This window comes from Euprymna scolopes, chromosome 8, assembly GCF_053919585.1.
Source record: "Euprymna scolopes isolate OS-2025 chromosome 8, ASM5391958v1, whole genome shotgun sequence".
Lineage (NCBI taxonomy): Eukaryota > Metazoa > Mollusca > Cephalopoda > Sepiida > Sepiolidae > Euprymna > Euprymna scolopes.
In genome coordinates, this window is record NC_136489.1 from 71,593,321 (window position 1) to 71,614,222 (window position 20,902).

Consider the following 20,902-nt stretch of genomic DNA (forward strand, 5'->3'; position numbering starts at 1 on the left):
TTTTTTTTTTTTTTTTAAGATGATTATGTGTAGTTTTAAGAGGGTTTCTATGCAATGAGAATATGGGGAGGGTTGCCATTCGGTCTTTGAATTAATTGTAGGGCTAAGGAAAATTATGTGCGAACATACTGAAAACTTGACAGAGACAAAGCTAACAAAAACAATATTAAAGGGGGAGCGGTTAGTTTCACAAAAATTTAATGTAAAATAATTCATCATTTCCTGGCCATTCTAGCATTTTAGGACAGTTAACCAATTTATTTTTATGTGTATTTTTCTTTAAGGAAGGGTCTATTTTTGTTTGTTTGTTTTAGATGCTTGTATGTGGCTTACAGAGGTATTTTGTTGGGGGGGGGCTTGCCACTCGAACTTAGTGTTATTGTTAGGGTTAACGAGTGTTTTAGGAGGAGACTTGCCACACATAATTTGTATTAGAGGTAAAGTTAAGAGAGCTTTTTTTCAAAGAGAGCGTTCAAAAAATTGTTGATTTCTATTTTCGAGGTTGAAGGTGTTAATTCCATAGGCCGTTTATACTACGCTGGAGCAGGTTGTAAAAATATCTTTCGCTTAATAAGTAGAAAAAAAAATAACAAAATAGAAAGCTTCCTAATTGTAGTTTGATGTGTTTTCTAACTGCTTTTAAAATTTCAAGAATATTGATATAGATTTTGAGGGTTTGTATTACTATACACATAGATTCGAAAAAGTTGTCAAAAAAAACAAATATATAACAAATAAATGTTATCAAAAGCAAGTTACTTTTCTACCTAACTGGATAATTTTTTAGTGTTTTTATTTAATGTAACATGTTTATTCAGCTTGAAAACAGTGTTTACCAATGTTTTGGAAAATTTAAAATGGCGCCCGACTCTCTTGAAACGGTGAGTTTGGGGAAAAGAGTTAAAAATAAAAATAGACAAAATACTGCTAGAAACTCGCTCAATATATGTTACCGTCACATGGGCTGACATATATTCGGTGAGTTTTTAACAGTATTTTGCATAGTTTTTTTTATTTTTAACTCCTTTTCTCAAACTTACCGTGTCAAAGAGAGTCGGGCCGGGCGGGCGCTATTTTTAATTTTCCAATACATCGGTAAACACTGTATGTTTTTCGAGCTGAATAAACATGTTACATTGAATAAAAACACAAAAAATATATCCAGTTTGGTAGAAAAGTAACTTATCTTGCCTTTGATAACATTTATTTGTTATATATTTGTTTTTTGACAACTTTTTCGAATCTATGTATGAACGAGATTTTGATACTTATTTTGATTTAAAAAAAAACAAACATTTGTGGCTGTTTGCAGTAAAACATTGTTTTAATTCGCTGTTCAAAACTAATTTAAAGAATAAAAGTGCATGCAAGCTATATATCTACAAAAGTTTATTTTGTTTTTTTAACCATGTTTTTAAATTTGACGAGAAATGTAAGAAATTGCAACAGATTCGTAATGCCGAATTGGTTGGGATTGTTGTTATTATACATTCTGAAAACCGAATAGTTCTAAACTAATGTTATTCTGATAACAAAATAGCTCTCATTAAACGTATAAGAACATGTATATTCATATTTTCATGTTTTTCTTAATTCGTTCTTGAATAAAAATTAAAGAACGCGTGTTGTTTACACTGTGCTGTGCTATGGCTGATTCTACAGGCTGGAGCTGCTGCTGCTTCTTTAAAATACTAACTTCATTTGACCAAATTCGAGAAATATAAACAATTTTTTGTTCGAGTAGGTCATTTTAAATTATCAATTACCGCGGTCCTACTCAACATAAAAAAATACTTTTAATTGATAAAGATAGTAAAAAGATTGATTTACTTACTACTGGGTGTCCGAATAATTTTTTTTTCAAAATGTTCAATACTCGTCATATTAAAGTCTTATTTTTAACACGACAAAAAAAGAAATGGTCAAAAATATTTCGGACACTTGACAGTATTAAGATTAACACCTCTTCTAATTGGTTACCAAATTTCATGACGACATTCTTCATACAATCACGGTACGGACCTTTAGAAAACAGGGGGGGTCATTACAAAACCTTACCGAAAACGCCATTTTATGACGTTCACATTTTTATCACTTTATTTGCTTAAAACTCTTAAAATATATAATGTACATCCATATTTATTAGTTCATTTGAAAGTATATTCATTTCCGAACAAAACAGTAGTAATTTGAAGACTTGGAGTGCTTTGGTTTAAAAAATATGGCTATTTTAGTAGAACTACCTTGAAATCTGTGATTATCCAAAGCGTTTTTTCGTCCGTGTGTATTACTAGTTAAATTGATAGAGAAAAGTAATCCTCCACTTTTGAAAACTATAATTTATTCATATCGTTAAATTCCTTGGATTTTAACTTTGTTTTCAGCACCCTCGAAAACCTACAATAGTAGTAATTTTAAGGGATTTTTTCATGGGTTGAAAGATACATCTTTACCAATATTTCAATCAGTCATTTGTTTTCCTAGTTTTGCAAATGAATTACAAAATACCTGATATTTCCCCAAAACCTCTAGCCTTGATGGAGGGGAGACTAAAACTTGCTGCGATTTCCAATGATCTAAAATAACAGCAAAGGAAGACTTGATTCCAAATATTTCTCGTATGTTAGATCTCCCCTCTTTGGTTTTCATATATAAAGTAAATTTCAGTGTATAAAGATTATTTAATACTGGAGATATTCATAATCGTACCCTATTTCCAAGAGAGCAGAAATATAATATATGAGAAATATTTGGAATCAAGTCTCCTTGTTATTTCAGATCATTTGAAACCATAACAGCAAGTTTTAGTCTTCCATCCATCAAGGCCAGAGGTTTTGGGGATTTTTTTTTTTATTCAATTTTCACCTCAAACAAGGCACAGTACCACTTTGAAGCAGGGGGCTACTATTAGGGACACAATTGTTTTATTTTTAACTTTTTTGAGCCATTAACAACAAAAAATGCAACAATAGTTTCCTTTTAATATTTCTAAAATGCTGAACTGATAATACCATATATGAGAGTATAGTAAGCATTGACTCTTCTTTAATATTTGTTAAAAAGAAAAAACAAAAAACTTAGATTTTCATGAACACCAAATTGTTACTAAAATGAAAATAAATTGCAAAATTAGTTAAAAATTTTATGTTCATAGAATTTTATTTTTATTACAAACCATGTTGAATTAGTTTTATATAACTAAGAAATTTTTTTTACCTTTTTGAATCCTTCTAAAATAGTCTTCGATTTCTCAAAACGTGAATGAAGGTCAGAGAATGCCTTTTCCATTGCACGCAGGTCCTGTAACGCCTTCATTAAAGAAAAAAAAAAAATTTTTTTTATTAAAGATTTCAATAAATTCAAGTTCTAATGAATCATATCATTGGGTGTTGCTGTGCACTTGAAGATAGTTAACATTAGTTTGAAAGGAAATATTTTAATTATTGGTTTATCTTAGACGGATTGTATTATCATAAATGCTGGTATTTTTTTTTTAATAGTTTTAGCCTCACTGTCCAAAGTAGGGTCACTAGTAGATTTCTGATAATACATTTGTCTTATTACTCTTTCACAATTCCTACTTCCCAGAGCTCAACTGTGTGGGAAGTACCAAAAGGTGGTGGGGAGCACATTCACCTTGGCATCTTTGGGCTACAGGAAATGTATGCCCATAAGATGTGTATACAGCTTTGTTGTGACTTTCAACCGCTCAACTGATTGACCTGGAGTCATCGCTTTCAATACTTAGATTTAGCCATTTTTGTTTTTTTCTTTTGGTAAAGCTATTTATATACATTTACACTGACATTTTTTTTTTTTTATGTTAGAGCTTGTGATTATCCAATTAATCAGATCTGTCTTTTGCAACTGTCCTAGTTCAATAAAGGTCAAACTGGAATGTTGCAATAGACTTTCAGTTCTATAGGCACTGTCTGTTCAGCCACAATTATCTCATACTTAGACATCATGGATCACAACTCGCAGGTGGTCTCATTGAAAAAGGGAGGGGATATCTTACCTCCTGCATAGGTGTTGTTAGTAAATTCTACAGCCTATCTGACAGGGTGGATTAATTTTTTAAAGTATATAAATTTTAATTTTAAGCAGATTTAATAATGACACTCAAGTTGTCGGATGAAAGTGCAGCTACTCATTTTAAGATGAAATGCTAAGCCATACATGTTGATGAATAACTTGGACATTATTAGAGAGAGAAAAAACTAAATCTTAGAAAATTGTATTAGGAATGAAAATAGCAAAATTATTTGACTCCGAAATCAGCTCTTTTTATAAAAAGGTGAAAGTATTGCTTTGAATTAATGAGATTCTTGTAATCGACTAGTCAAAAAAAACTTGGAAAAAAAAAAAAATGTTCAATAAAGATGAATATTCGAGCATTGGTAAGTGGGTGAACATCTAGTTTTTTTTAAACCTAGAGTGATAAATTCAATATAGAAAACAAAGGCAAGGGCCAAACATACCCGAGTCTTCTCTTCCTTCACAGTCTTCATTTTGCTATCACCTTCTTCTTGGTATTTCTTTTTCTCAGCTACAAAAAGAAAATAAGACGGGGTTATTCATATTACAAAAAGTACAGTCATGTGTAGAAATCAGAATAAAACCAGTGTTGTAGAATTAGAGATGTAAGGATGCAAAAGAGGAGTCTGATTTTTTTAATCTCTGAAGAATCAACCAATCTTATACGTTTTGAAAAACTTTAAAAAATTATTTTTAAATTACTTGCAAATATACACTCCTCTGATTGCATATTTTTGCTAGACTGGGTGGATTATATAATTTTGAAAGAATTATATGTTTGTGTCTGGGCAATGCAAGATGGCATGGCTGGTATGTGACGATATTGTCAGATTGAGCAGAAAAACAAATCTATATTAAATAGAGCGAAAAACAAATATAATCGTTTCCCATGAATGGAGATTTTTTTAAAATTTATTTATTTTTTTTTTTTTTATTACATTTTCACCCCAAACAAGGCACATTGCCACTTTGGTGTAGGGTGCTACTATCAGGGGCAACAACTACTGGGGTACTATGTAGGGATTTGGGCAGCAAGATGTTGGTTCACGTTGCACTTTAACTTCTGCATGTCAGTACAGCTGGGGAAACAGTGACCTGAATGGAATGGAATTCCAAAGTCTAGCAGTTCTGAGGAAGAAACTACTGGAGTAGAAAGATCTTTTACATCTAGGGATCTCTACAGTGTGGGGGTGGGATTTTGCCGCCTGTCGGGTCTGTCGAGGGTGTTCACGTCGTGGGGACACGTGCTTGCAGTTCTTCAGAGCATTCACCATTAAAATACTTGTAGAACAGGCAGAGGGATGCAACGTTTCGTCGATGGGACAGAGGCTGAAGCTTAGATGCCAGTTTAGGGCCTATCAGATTTGCGACTCTTTTGAACCTTGTCAAAGAGCGAGAGACTAGTAGCCGATGCACCAGCCCAAATATGACAGCAATACTCCATACAGGGGCGAATGGTTGCCTTATAGAGGTACAGGATACTTTCGGGTGTTAGTAGTTTTCTAGCACGGTAGAGAGAGCCCACCTTCCTTGTAGCGGCCCTGGCAATGCCCTCGATGTAATTGTTCCAACTCATGTTTCCTGTGAACGTTAGGCCAAGGAGCTTGAAAGACGTACTCTCAGATAAAGAGTTGTTGGCCATTGCTATAGGTGGTAGAGAAGGTTTCTTGTAATTATTGAATGAAACTAGTTTAGTCTTGGCGGCATTGAACATGACCATCCATTTTTGTCGCCATTCCACTACTGATTGGAGGTCATCCTCTAGTGTTTTTGCCATTTCTTTAGATATATGTTCATTTGTTTTCCTGTCATGCCTGTTATAGAGTGTGGTGTCATCAGCATATATACCTATCTCAGAGGCAATTTTGTCGGGGAGGTCATTTATTAATATCAGGAACAGTAGAGGTCCAAGGATAGACCCCTGGGGCACTCCCGCATTTATATTATATTGTTTAGATGTACGATCGTCAAGGACAACCTGGATTTTTCTCTTATCCAAGAAGGATTGAATAACGTGTGACCTGTGACCTTGCTGCAATTGTTTGCAGCTGAGGTCACAGAGGTCAGCAGGCAGTGCAATAGATAAAACTGTTGAAAGGTATTTTCTAGAATCTGGGAACAAACATCTGATTTAAGAAAGAAAAAATACATTTTAAAAATTGTGACGAACTGACAAGAATGCATGTTGTCTTTGTATAATAGTTTTTTTTTTGTATGTGTGTGTGTTGGGGGGGCTTTGTTTTAGGATTATGATGGAGTTAGTTATGAATAATGTTAGCAGGAAAACTTTCTTTGTCTTAGCATAAAACACTAATGTTTAGTTTGTGTTTCCATTCTAATAGAGGCACAATAAAAAGATAATAAAACGATAAGGAACTATAACACCAGCAATGAGCCAAAAATTATCAAAATTAAAAAAAAAATTATATACTGAATGAATGTGTTTGAAGGCTCAGCAGAGAAGCATATTAGGAAAAAAAAAAGAACGCATAAATTGCGTTAACAGAGTTTTATGGGTAACAAACAATATTAAAGGAATCTGAAAATAATTATATTGGGCATGTAAAAAAAAAAAAAAAAAAAATGATGATGATATTGAAAATGAAGGTAAGGAAAAAGCTATTTTTTTTTTATTGGTTTTCAGGGGAGGAGGGGGGGAAGACACTAATATGTTAAAAGGTTTAGATGACAAACCTGAAGTGAAAAAACGTTTTCTGAATTAGTTCAGCTGATGTAGAGACATGTTAAACCGGCACCTAGATTATTTGGAGATATGAACGCGTACGGAAAGTGTTACATGATAAGGGCTGTCCCCTTTTCATGTAAGTATAAAAATAGAGAGATTTAGTTAAAATGAAAATGAAATAGAATAGACGAAATTCGAACCTCGTAAATTAGGTTTAGAAATAGATTACGAGAGAGAATTAGAAAATGGAATGTAAAACAAACGATTGTTTAGCTTAGAGATAAAATAGTTTCAAGAAAAGAATGTGCGTGGTCAATTCTGTTATGAAAATTTCAATTGAAAGAATGCAACTACAAGATAATATAATAAACATGTTTTTAACATATCGGAAAAATAGGTTACTGGGAATATAGGTTAAAATTTCTTTTGTAAACAAAGGAAAAAGTTTTGGACACGCATGTCCAGAACACGTGAAAGAAGACATGTTTTAACATGTGTATGACGTCATGGAAAATGGGAAGTTCTAGATATAGTTAGAAAACTTTAGAGTTAAGCAAGGAGAAGCAGGGAGAAACTCAGAGTCTGAGGACGACAGACGACAGTCCAGACATGGACATTCGAACGTCTAGAAGCGAGACGGTCATTTTTGAAACTTAGAATGTGAAGCTTTGAATTCTTGACTCAGAAAATCACGGCCGGTCGTGAGAAGAAATAAACCCATCATGTGTTTTTATAAACGTCGTCTTTGTGTTGTAATTCTACCAAAAGGTAAAGTGAAAATTGTTATTATATGTCTTGTATATCATGTGGTTTAGAATGTCTTGACATACACATCTTACATACACAATATGAACACTAAGACTGTCTACATAATGTCTCAACACTATCTCCTCACTCAAAGAGCTTCTACACTTCTAAGTATGAACATTTTTAATAATATATATATATATATATATATATTATATATATATAATAAATAAATAAATCGCTTCATAAAACGAACATCTCTCTACAACATCTCTCTCTCTCTAAGACTGCACTTTAATAAGACTAAGACTCACTATTAAAAAGTCCTAACAACGAACGATAAAATAACAAAAAAGAAACAAAGAATAATCATAATAATAATAATGAAACCCCTAAATATAACAAAAGCTCTAAGTTAAGAGATTAATTATGTTCATGAATCCATCTAAGAATGAAAGGATAGAATTTATCAAGGACACGAGTCATCTTTAAAGAAAAAAACTGAAGCCAAAATTTCTAGCCTTGTATACAAAATTTTTATCTCGTCTGAAAAATAAATAAATATTGCAATATTATCTCAGCATTGCAACAGTTACAGTATACAAAGATGTTTTAGGTTTTCATTTGTATTTTGCTGCACAGCAGGTTGAACTGGCTTCCTTGGAGAGAGGGATTACCAAGGTGATATTCAAATCACAGATGCTCCTGTCACGTGGATCAATGCCTTTTAAAATCTCCTGATTGAAATATAGGATGCATTATTTTGGGAACGCTCCTCGTAAAAAAATTTTCATTTTAATAAAAATATTGAATTTGCATTGATTGAAATAAGTGAAATCAGTTTCACATTAAAATGTTGGAGGGGATACTGATTTCAATTGATAACTATAAACATAAAAATTCTTCATATTTAAAATAATTTACATTTTTGGAGGAGTAATACTCAGGGCATTCAATAACATCCAGTATTATTGCAATAATTTTTGAAATAACATCCTTCCAGTATTGTGTGCAATAAATTTTGAAACAATGTAGCTTAACCTTTTAACATTATTATCTGGTAGTGTGAATAAAAAAATATGGATAAAAATGTAAATAAATTCAAAATAACATTAAGTAGATAACAGTTTCAGTTTTTTTTTTAATGCTTCTAACATTAAAAATGCTGTTGATCGGCAGTTAGGTTATTAGGGCAGCATTAATATATTTGAAAAGCAAAATAATTTTAATCACCAATAGAGGGATTTTATTATGAAATATTAGGAAAAAGAAAAGTGCATATTATGTGTAACTTTCTTAGCTATATCAAATTTTAAAATATGAATATAAAATAACGATAAATATAATCTATTTTTAAATATTTTTTCTTTTTTAAATTAAAAAAAAAAAAAAAAAAAAAAAAAAAAGTCACTTATTTCTAAGGTAATCTTGCCCGGAGTTAATTTGATTGCATTGTTTACCCCCCCCCCAAAAAAAAGAAGAAAACCCCGTTTAAAAAGTTTTTCTTTTTAAGTAAAACATAACTTACCAATTAAATGTTCAATAACAACAGTATACTCCTCAACCATGTGCCTAAAAAAAAAAAAAAATTTTCAGTTAAGGGAGTCACTAGAAAAATGTAATTCAATCAAAATGCAATATAATCTACATGATTATAATAATTATGTAATTCAATCAAAATGCAATATAATCTACATGATTATAATAATCGATGATTTGATAGCATCTGATGCAGTAGTATGAAAATTCCTGTTAAATAAGAATTAAAAAGAAGTTCACAGAAAACAAGTTTTGTTCTGAATTTTCGCCAATCAAGACTGAACAGAAAGAATGATTTATAAATTTCAAACAAATAAATTGCTTGAAATATAGCTCCCCCCCCCTTTTTTTTTAATTGGAAGAGTGGAGAGGAGTATCCTAACTTCTGTAAACAAAACTAAATTTAAATTAATTATAGAAGAAAATGTTTTGGGGAAAAAAAAGAATCATTTGATAAAACTTTTGGTGTTTGTACAGATTGGTTATCTTTTAAACTAATGCATTTCATTATGTGCTTATGCATCATGCACAAATTAGTATAAATTCTAAAACTTTCTTAAAAGAATCCAGCGGAAAAATAAAATGGAGTTCATCCATTTATAGAATTTTATCGTATGTTTTAATATGGATGAGTTCCCAAATTTCCAGATCAATTTGAAAATCTGCCATTTCAAAATACAAAATGTCTGATTTACTGTGATTTATCTAAACAGTAAATCTAGAACATCTACTGGATAATTTTTTTTGTAATTTTTGTACTTTATACTAATTTCTACACGATGCAAAAGTAAATGTTTTCACCTGAAATGCATTGGTTTAAAAGATCAATCTACATAAGCACCAAACTTTTTTGAGCAGTTTAGATGTACAATCATCTGCAGGTTTCGGTCTACTAGTATTTACTAACTAGATACCTCATCAGGCAACAACCCTTATTTTCGAAAATGTTATATTTCACTGGTTACCATACCTTTGGAAAATAGCAGCCTAAAATTAATATATATATATATATATATATATATATATATATATATATATATTATTTAGGTACTTGTTTACATTAGTGATCTTTTAAACCAACACATTTCCGGTAATACATTACATAGTTATGTATAATGTAGAAATTAGTATTAATTTCAAAAATTAAGAAAAATGATCCAGTATATTATGTGCTAGAAACAAAAAAAAAAATCATCCACAATTATGTTCCCAGATATTGGGTTTCAAGATGGCAGACCCTTAATTTAAGGATCATCTTATTCGTTTGTTATACTGAATTTGTTGCACAACTCTTCTACATTAAAATCTATATAATTATAAAACTCAAATGACCTTGTAGCAGGTGTTATAACCCAACATCCGGTTTATGACTTCCAGTTGCGCATGCATACATAATCAGCTCGACAATAAAACATTGTTTTACTGTGTACGTTTTCAGCGTCCCAATTTTTTTTTTTTGCGTTTAAATTAAGAGATATATCAAAATTTGAATTTAACTTGAAGTATTATGGTATCTGGGTATCTTGTGCAAACATTGGTCTATTTAGCCATGAAAAACTTTTTCAGGCAAAAAAAAAAAAAAAAAAAAAAAAAAAAGAAAGCCAAAGAAAATGCCAAACTGATTTTAAACTTAAATTAATTGAGCGTGTTTTCTGTTTTGACTTTTTTTTTCTTTAAGTTTCATTCATACATTTATTTTGTGTTTGTTTTTATTTTATTTTAAATTTATTTTAATTCATTTTAAATTTATTTTTATTTTATTTTCTCTACTAAATGTTTTTTTTTTACATAAAAAAATGCTTACGCAACTATTTGAGTGGACAAAGGACTTTGATTCTTCTCATAATTTCCTCAAAAAACGAAAAATACTTGCATCTATGATGCAATGTAGTGTTTGTCATCAGGAGATGACTCAAAGTATCGTGACACAAAGATTTTTTGGTGCAAAATTCATAAGAGTCAGAAGACATCCATTAAAAAAGGATTTTTTTTTTTTTTAAAGAAAATTCTAAGTTATGAGAACTTTACAAGAATTTATAAAAATTGTGTATGTTTGGTCTAGACAGATCACAGGCATTGTCACTGCTTATCTATGCGAATTAAATGTGACTACCATGTATCAATTTGGCATTTATTTTGGCTTTAAATTTTTTTTTTTGGCCTGAAAAAGTTTTTCATGGCTAAATAGACCAATGTTTGCATAGGGTCCACACTCGTTATCAAGTGCCAGTATCTGTTCAGTGCACATTTATAAGTATGGCAAACCACTTATAATTCAATAGCTGTAAGTTTTTTTTTTTTTCAAAAACAAACAATTATAAACAGAACGACTCCTAGAAATCTATCTATATTCTTTTTTCATTTTAATATACTTTCATAGAAATGTTTCTCTTATGTCACAAAAAACTATTTTCTTTACATCACAAGTGTCACGCTCCTACATCAATTCTATAGCTAATATAACAAACTGACCTAACGCGTCACGGGTAGTCTAGTATAATATAAAAATTTGATAAATTCTATTTTTACTTGTAGTGATTTTCCTACTGGACCTTTTTTTTCACAATTTTTGGAATTTATACTAATTTTGCCTCTACATCTAAGTACGTAATGTTTTCACCTGATATGCATTGGTTTAAAAAGATCAACATTTATTATACCTACTAATTCAAATCTAATATTTCTTTTATAAAATTACTTTATAATTTTTAGTAGAGAGGAGAAGAGTGTACAAATACCAAGAAAAATGGCAAATTCTACACAATTTTTCTGACAGGAAAGAGAAAAGGATGTTCATGATAGAGCATGTATTTGGAAGATTCATCAAGGTGTATTTGTGTGAAAATTACGAAATAAAACTTACTTCATCTCAGCAACGTGTTCATCACTTTTTTTTTGCTTCATCGAATGCTGTTCTATTTGGCTTTCAAGTTCTTTCACCTTTTCATTGTGCTCGGAATCTTTTGCTTGCAACTTTTCTTCGTAATTTTTCGTTAATTGTTTCATTTTTTCCGACATTTCTTTGCCAGTAGACATCACTCGATTCTGACACTCAAATTCCATATGTTGTTTCATTTTTAGCCAATCTTTTTCAGTGTATTTAAGAACCTGGAAAAAAAAAAAAATAATAAAAAAATAAAAATTTGGTTGTGAGAGCCCAACCAATTGGACACCATGTTCTGTAATAGTTCTCTTCCTTACGCTGTTCTACTTGAAAGTAACATAACTCAGCAGTTGACCATAGTTCTACCACTGGGAAAATATTTGTCAACTATGGTAATGTCTTTCTTACTCCCTCACAATGAATAGTAGATAGTGAGGAAACCAACGATAAAAAAAAAAAAATCCATTACCTGCACTATATATATATATATATATATATACACACACACACACATCTCAATTTATCCTATATATAATAATTTTATTGCAGAAATTCCCCTCTGGACAAAAATACTGTAGGTTTACAACAACAGATGCCACATACAAATTTATTATGTCTAGACTATTAACCACTATCTTATGTAACATTATAAAGACTTTTCTGATACATCCAGGTGTTCAAATAAAATTTAGATTACATCCGAGGAGCTACACCAGCACTATAGCATTAACCTATACAGGAAGTAGTCCCGATTTTTACCCCCTATTAGTAAAGTCCTCCTACTGATCCCAGTAAACACAGCCGATTATTATACACATGGTACGGATATTGTGGTTACACCCTTTGTAACCGATTCATAAACTCATAGCACACACGTTAAATTCCCATCCACCGATTCGAAAAATAAATTCTCTCTTGAAATATTCCAGCTATTCTCATTGGCTTAGATCAGACCGATCCCTTATTCCCAATTAAAATTCCATAAAATTAAACGAACACGAGGGAGCTTAACCAATATGGCATTTACAGATATATGATACCAGAGTTTTATATTAAAGTGATTAGTTAGCCGCTCAGAGTTAATTGCTTTTCTCTTTGTCTCTCTCTCCCTACCTCTTTCTCTCTCTAAATGGGTTTACAGATATAGATATATATATGTATATGTGTGTGTGTGAGAAGGAGAGAGACAGAGACATATATATATATATATATAAGAGAGAGAGTAAGCAAGCGCGCACACCAGTCAACATTACCACAGCTTAAATTGTTGTTTTTTTTTATTATGCTAGCCACCCCCTACAACATGTAAACACTAAACGGTAAATGTCAGCAAGTTACTTACGGAACAACGGTTATTTTAACTACAGATTGGATCAACTAAGCATTAAAAACTATGTAAAAACACAAAAATGAGCTATATTTTCGATTTGGGGGTGGGAGATTTCCATATTTCAGAGGCCCACAGTATTAATGCTGGAGTCCCCCAGGGGTCCATCCTGGGCCCAACTCTCTTCCTGATCTACATCAATGATCTCCCAAAACACATACTTAAATCATTCGTTGACATCTATGCTGATGACACGACCATCTATAGCAACACATCAAAGGCCGTAAATGACAAAGTTCTAATTCTCTCTCCTCTGATCTTGAGCACGTGGTACAATGGGGGAAGAGGTGGCTGGTCACTTTTAATGCATCCAAAACCAAGCTTCTATCTTTACATCATCAACGCTCTGATCCCCATCTGGCATCAATTGAAATGGATCCCTCTCGTCTTGGAGAGGCTCCATGTTTTGATAAGCTTCTGGGTTTGACCTTTACTCCTGATCTGAAATGGAACACTTACATCAAATCTAATGCCAGGGACGCTGGGAAAATGGTGGGATACTTTTACCGCTCCAGAAGATATCTCACTACTGATGCAATTCTCTATCTATATAAAAGCCAAGTACGTCCAAGGATGGAGTACTGCTGCCACATCTGGGCAGGAGCTGCTAAAAACAGCCTATCCTGCCTTGACAGAGTACAAAATAGACTTTGTGGTTTAGTGGGGGATGCCCTTTTCTCTTCCCTGCAACCTCTCTCCCACAGAAGAGACGTTGCGAGCCTGTCTTTGTTTTTATCGCTATTTCCATGGCAGGTACTCATCTGAGCTCCAATCCCTCGTCCCCCTTCGACAATCTTTCACGAGAAACGCCCGTCTGGCTGAAACTACTGTTAATAATTTTCCCCACTCTTTATCTGTGCCTAAATCCAAACGTAGATTCCATGAGCAAAGCTCCTTTCTTAGAACTGCATGCCAGTGGAACTCTCTGCCGCAATAACCCTTATCCCTGAGTGGCCTTCGGGCCTTGATAAGTGGTGACCCCCATGTTAAAAAAAAATTAAAAAAAAGAAAGTATTTCCTGTCCTGTTTTTCTTTATGGAAAATAGGACAAATTTAACCTGTCAAAACTTACAGACTGTCTAGCTCAACAGCTAATGGCATTTTTCTTTTTCATCCTTCTCTTTACAGGTGCGAGCCTGCCTGCCTCCCACTATTTTTTTTCTTCACCTCTCTCCACCCGGGCTGCCTACTGTGTATTTTTAAAAAATATTTTTACCCTCCCTACTATTAAAAAAAAAAAAAAAAAAATTTGTTTTTACAGCTGGGATTTGCTCAATATCCTCACTATACCACCTCTCCCCACACGTCCTTGTCATGGGAAGGTTGGGTGTATGCATTCCGATAGCCGTTCGTTCTTACCATGAAGAGTTGGGGGTGTCTATTCCAAAAGCCATTTGTAACACGAGGTTGGTAGTTGGGCAAGAACAGTACTTTATTTCTTTTTTTTCAAAGGGAGGGGGGCATGCTTCCACCAGACGACGCCGGTACTGCTAGTATCTAATAATTTAAATTCATTTAAGGCTCATACAGACCTAGGTACGCTTATGGCTTGCCTGTATATAATAAAATTTCTAACAATGGTACGCACAATATAAATATTTATGCATGTCACAAAGAGGTTATGATGTATACAGAGCCAAATAACCTTATTATGTTAAAAATAACATTAATTATAAAATTGAACGTAGAATGGAATAGAGTTTTCCTATAGAAGTTGCCATTTTATTAATTTATGAACACCTAGAATGGCCTAACCAAGAATAGATAAACGGTTGGTGAACATTACGAATTTTTTGATCTGAAACAATTGTATTCACAGAATTGAAAATGAAAAACTTTTGGCGAATTTGTAAAAGTTGTTTCCGTAATTCAAAGTGGTTTGTGTACTCATAGATCTAGTCCTAAACTATTTAGTCATTAATAAAAGTTTGCTATGAAAAAATTTATAAAAAATATTCGAAACACCCTCCCCCTAACTAGAGAAATAAAACTAGAATCAGAGGGCCAGGCCTTTATGTGCTTCAGACTAAATATGCAACACAATATTAGCTACTTGTATTTTCTCTACCGCTCTCCCTCAAACCAAGACTGTACCCTAATAAACAAAGTCTCAGACAGCATAGATATAGCACTCTCCCTCGATACTAGCGCACAAATACATGTATTTGGTGACTTCAATGTCCACCACAGTAACTGGCTAGGATTCTCAAATCACACAGACGTAGCTGGTAGCGCCACATATAGCTTCTCTATATCTCATTCCCTATCTCAGATGGTTACATTTCCGACACGTTTCCCAGACCAGCACGATCAACATGCCTCACTTCTAGATCTCTTTCTGACAACAGTTCCCAATGACTGTACAACAAATGCCCATAGCCCACTCGGGAATGCTGATCACGCTGTGATAATGGTAGAAATCAGCCTAAATTCTCGCCCTAAAACTGAAGACCCACTACTCAAAACAACGAGGTATTACAAAAAGGCTGATTGGGAAGCCATCAGGGAGCTCATCAGAGATGCCCCATGGCAAAATATCTTTACTCTTCCAGCGGAACAGTGTGCAAATGAGACAACTGAATGGTTCAAAACTGCTATTGAAGCACATGTTCCCGCACGGAAATACTATAGCAAGCCCCACTCCCCCCAATGGTTTACTTCTGCTTGTGCAGCTGCCATTTGTCAAAGGCAGCATGCGTTCCGCAGATTCAACCGACATAAGTCCAGCTCAAATAAACAGAAGTTTATAGAAGCTAGAAATAATTGTAAGAGAGTGATAGACACAGCTAAGTCAGATTACTCTGAAACCACCAGAAAGCGCATCGAAGCACAGAAATTAGGAACCCGGGATTTTTGGAAAATCTACAACAGCGTAGTTAATAATGGACAGTCAATTATTCCCCCACTAACAAACAATCATGAGGTTGCTTGCACGGCAACTGACAAGGCTAATCTGCTTGCCAGTCGGTTTGCCTCAAACTCCACACTGAACTCGGTACACCACTCACTCCCTGATTTTCCTCTGCGAACAGACGCCACACTTGACGACTTGAAAATCACCCCTTCTCAGGTACATGCTATTATAAAAAACCTAGACACCTCTAAAGCATGTGGACCAGATCTCATCCCGGCTGTGCTATTAAAAAAATGCTCTGCCGAGGTTGCTCCAGTTCTGTCCAAACTTTACAATAAATGCCTTAACGAATCTTGTTTTCCCGACTGCTGGAAAACCGCCTCTGTGGTACCAGTCTTCAAGAATTCTGGTGAAAGAACTGACCCACTAAATTATCGCCCCATTAGCCTCCTCCCGCTTTTCGCCAAAATATTTGAGTCCTTAGTTAATAAAGCCCTAGTCCAGCACCTAACAGCTGCTAAACTCTTGACTGACAAACAATATGGATTCAGGCAAGCCCGTTCAACAGCAGATATCTTAACTGTAGTTTCTGAACGTATATACCGTTCATTGGATAAAACAGGGGAGGGTAGAGCGGTGGCCCTTGATATATCTAAGGCTTTTGACAGGGTATGGCACGATGGTCTTCTAAGGAAAATTAGATCATATGGAATCACTGGAAGAATTCATAACGTAATTAAATCCTTCTTAAGTAATAGAAAAATCAAAGTTGTCCTCGACGGACGTACATCCAAACAATATGACATAAATGCGGGAGTGCCTCAGGGGTCTATCCTTGGACCTCTATTGTTCCTGATATTCATAAACGACCTCCCTGATAATATTGTTTCGGAGATGGGTATATTTGCCGATGACACCACTCTCTATAACAGATATGAGGGGAAAACAAATGAACACATATCCAAGAAAATGGCAGAAACACTAGAGGATGACCTCCAATCCGTAGTGGAATGGGGACATAAATGGTTGGTCTCATTCAATGCTGCTAAGACTAAGCTTGTTTCCTTCAATAACTACAAGAAACCTTCTCTACCACCAATAGCAATGGCCAAGAACACATTGCCTGAAAGTACTTCTTTTAAACTCCTCGGCCTAACGTTTACAGGGAATATGAACTGGAATAGATACATTGAGAGCATTGCCAAGGCTGCTGCAAGGAAGGTTGGCTCCCTCTACCGTGCTAGAAAACTACTTACGCCTGCCAGTATCCTATACCTCTATAAGGCAACCATTCGCCCATGTATGGAGTACTGTTGTCACATCTGGGCTGGTGCATCTGCTGCTTGTCTCTCGCTCCTGGACAGGGTTCAAAAAAGAGTCGCAAACCTGATAGGTCCTGAACTGTCATCTGGGCTTCAACCTCTGTCCCATCGACGAGATGTTGCATCCCTCTGCCTGTTCTACAAATACTTTAATGGTGAATGCTCTGACGAACTGCAAACACTTGTACCTCCCCGACGTAACTACCCCCGACAAACCCGACAAGCTACTAAGTCTCATCCCTTTACAGTGGAGATCCCTAGGTGCAAGAAAGCCTTTTACTCCAATAGTTTCTTCCCCAGAACTGCGGGTCTTTGGAACTCCCTTCCGGGATTCTGCTTTCCCAACTGCAATGATATGCAGAAGTTCAAGTGTAATGTTAACAAACATCTTTCTACTCTTCTCCCTTCATAATGACCCCGCTAATTAATTCCCTAATAGTAGCCCCCTGCTTCAAAGTGGCACTGTGCCTTGTTTGGGGTGAAAATTGAATAAAAAAAAAAAAAAAAAAAAAAAAAAAAGCGTGAAAATGTATTACAGCTACACAGCTGTCATGGTTCATCCCTATAAGAAATCGTGAGGTATTTTAGCCTGACAATTTCATAAGGATGAAACATTGACACCTGATTTAATTTTATAAATATATTTTCATACTTTACTGTCTAACTCTTATGTATCAAGCACACCTGAAGTAAATATTGAGTGTGTGTATGTATATATATATATATATATATATATATATATCTCCACACACACACAAATCTTGTACATCAGTTATGTAATTTTACCTGCTTGAAAAGAGGCACAAATGTTACTGTGCCAGGGTACATCAAGCAATGTCAAAGATAATTTTTGCTATTATGATAAAAAAAAATTTTTTTTAATTATTACCTGGACAATATCAGTTCCTTTATGTGGTAAAGGAGTTCCTATAAATTCTGGGCGTTCGTTCTGAAAAGGAAAAGTGCACAAGAATTGTTATCAACTAAACTTAAATGGAGAATTGATTATTATATTGCGAACACTACTTGCTTAACATTTAATTTGCCATTATTCGACAACCAAAATTTCTAGAAATGGCAATAACAATTACGGCATAGAACATCAATGCTTACCGGAAACAATTTGCATTGAACTTCTCTACTTAGAGCTTTTATACTGGGAGCCAACTTTGAACAATTGTTGGTCATTAACTTTCATGTCAACACAATTGATATTCCAAGTTCATCACTACTAGACATTGCATCAATATTGTTGTCTGTAGAGTAATGGTTGGAGATTTTATGCCTTTCGATACATGATGCCTAAAAGATTTAAAACACAAAACAAAGAAAGTGATCTAGAGTGAAAGGATCTCTTGGTACATGATTTATTTTGATCACATGCCAATTGGATGATTGAAATTTTCACAATGGATACATGATAAACAACCAAATTTTCATGGAAATATAAAGAAACAGTGATAACATAAGATTAATATACACACTCTCCTGCTCGTCAACAAATGCCAACCCTAATGCTGTTTTCATAGTCTTCTCTTCTGGCCATATCATCATCTCTCACATTAGCCATTGCTGAGAGCAGTGTTCATATAAAAAATAAATAAAACAAAATGCAAAAAACACAGTGTCACATTCTATAAATATCAGTTCGGCTTTGGGTGCATGTGTAATACGATCATGGAAAACAATCCTCTCAACACTAACATCCATATCTTAGCTTTTATGTCGAGGCAATGTTTGTCAGTTGGCTGATCAATTCATTTATCTATCTCTACCTCTTAAAGCTCTCCCAATTTGGACCAAGTCGCAATTTGCTTTCAACTGTTCTCGACTGCTACAAATTCAAATCTGTTCATAAACTCGTAATGAGCATGTTGAAATGAGAGCATTCACGCACACGAATCAAATAAAGAGTTCCATTCACAATTCTATGCAAATTCTCGAGTTCAACAAGAAGGTCAGAGTATACATAGACCGAAACATGAAAATAACATTCAAAATTGTTTATTTTCCATCATTTTTGGGGCACACACTGATAAGTATATCCATAAGTTTTCCTACTATTTTATTTTTCAGCCATCATATTTTGCAATTTCGCATGTATCTCGATATAAATAAACACCAAAAGATTTAAATATTTGAAACAAGATAGTCTCTGTAAATATAAAAGAATTTAGCTTGTAAAAAGTGAAATAAGCAAGCAACATAAAAAAGGATGACTTACAAAGGTAAGTTTATTAAGAGTCTATGTCGTAGATGCTACTGCTACTTTAGTATTATTCAACTGGTCTAGAGTTAAGGAGTTATGAAGAAATGTACAAGATCAAGTTACAAGCTAAGTAGCCATTGATGGAGGATTCGCAAGCTTTCCTAAAATTAGCTTAAAATAGATGAAGGTGTAATATGATTCTTAAAGACAGGCTTAGTTTTGATGACCTTAGAGAAAGATTGAATCTGGACAATTTAGGGAGAAGTGTACACAGCAGACTTTGATAGCATAGCTACGTTGTAAGAATGGAAGAGAGTTCTTCTGTTAGATGTACAACAGTACGAGGGGCGTGCAATAAGTAATGCCCCTGACCCACTTCCAGTTGTCTGATCTAGCTGAAATTTTGCATGTGCAATGATTCATACCTCTACGGGTTATGTGGCAAATTACAGCTCTGAACTAATTGTGGTTTCTGTTTTACAGGTGTTTGAACCGAGTCAAGGGTGAAATGGAGCCTGTTGAATGTTGAGCAGTGATCCGGTTTTTGTATTTGAAAGGACGCACACCACAGGAGACCTCTGATGAACTGAAAGAAACTTATGGTGATAATGCCCCATCATATGACCTTGTAAAACGCTGGCATCGTGAGTTCAAACATGGCCGGAAGTCTGTGGAAACAGCTTCCAGACCTGGTCACCCCACCCCACCCCCTTCTGCCATTGATGAGGCATCTGTCCGTCAAGTTGAGGCTACCATTTTGGAAGATCAGCGCATTACTATTCGCCAAATAGCCCAAGATGTCAAGATTAGTATAGGGTCTATGGAAACTATCATTCATGATCATTTACATATGCATATAGTATCTGCCAGATGGATTCCCAGGTTACTCACACCATTCCAAATTCCAGAAGCTAGAATGTGTCGAGTGCTCAAAGATGAATTTGGAGATGTGCCAAGAAGAGGAGTCAAAGTTTTTCAAAAGACTGACTACACAGAATGAAACCTGGGTCCATCACTATGATACAGAGACCAAAGCCCAGTCAATGCAGTGGAAACACTTGGACTCACCACATCCAAAAACGGTCTCCAAAGCTGCATCAAACGATAGAGAAATGCATAACTCTGAGTGGTACCTATGTAGAGAAAGACTAATAACTGTGCCAAGTTTTGTTGTTCTACTGCTATGGGAAGTGGGTCAGGGGCATTACTTATTGCATGCCCCTCGTAATTTAGTTT

At 34.3% G+C, this 20,902-nt stretch overlaps 1 protein-coding gene across 1 annotated transcript in view; it reads right to left on the reverse strand.

Moving 5' to 3' along the window:
- LOC145283610 (uncharacterized) overlaps window positions 1–20,902 on the reverse strand; it is a 67,781-nt gene that overhangs the window by 9,406 nt on the left and 37,473 nt on the right. Inside the window, exons 8-12 of the mRNA XM_080132552.1 lie at window positions 18,347–18,406; window positions 11,874–12,118; window positions 9,000–9,043; window positions 4,482–4,549; window positions 3,217–3,309 (exon numbers count right to left, since the gene is read on the reverse strand). Coding sequence (XP_079988678.1) covers window positions 3,217–3,309; window positions 4,482–4,549; window positions 9,000–9,043; window positions 11,874–12,118; window positions 18,347–18,406 — 510 coding nt within the window. The remainder of the gene's footprint in view (window positions 1–3,216; window positions 3,310–4,481; window positions 4,550–8,999; window positions 9,044–11,873; window positions 12,119–18,346; window positions 18,407–20,902) is intronic.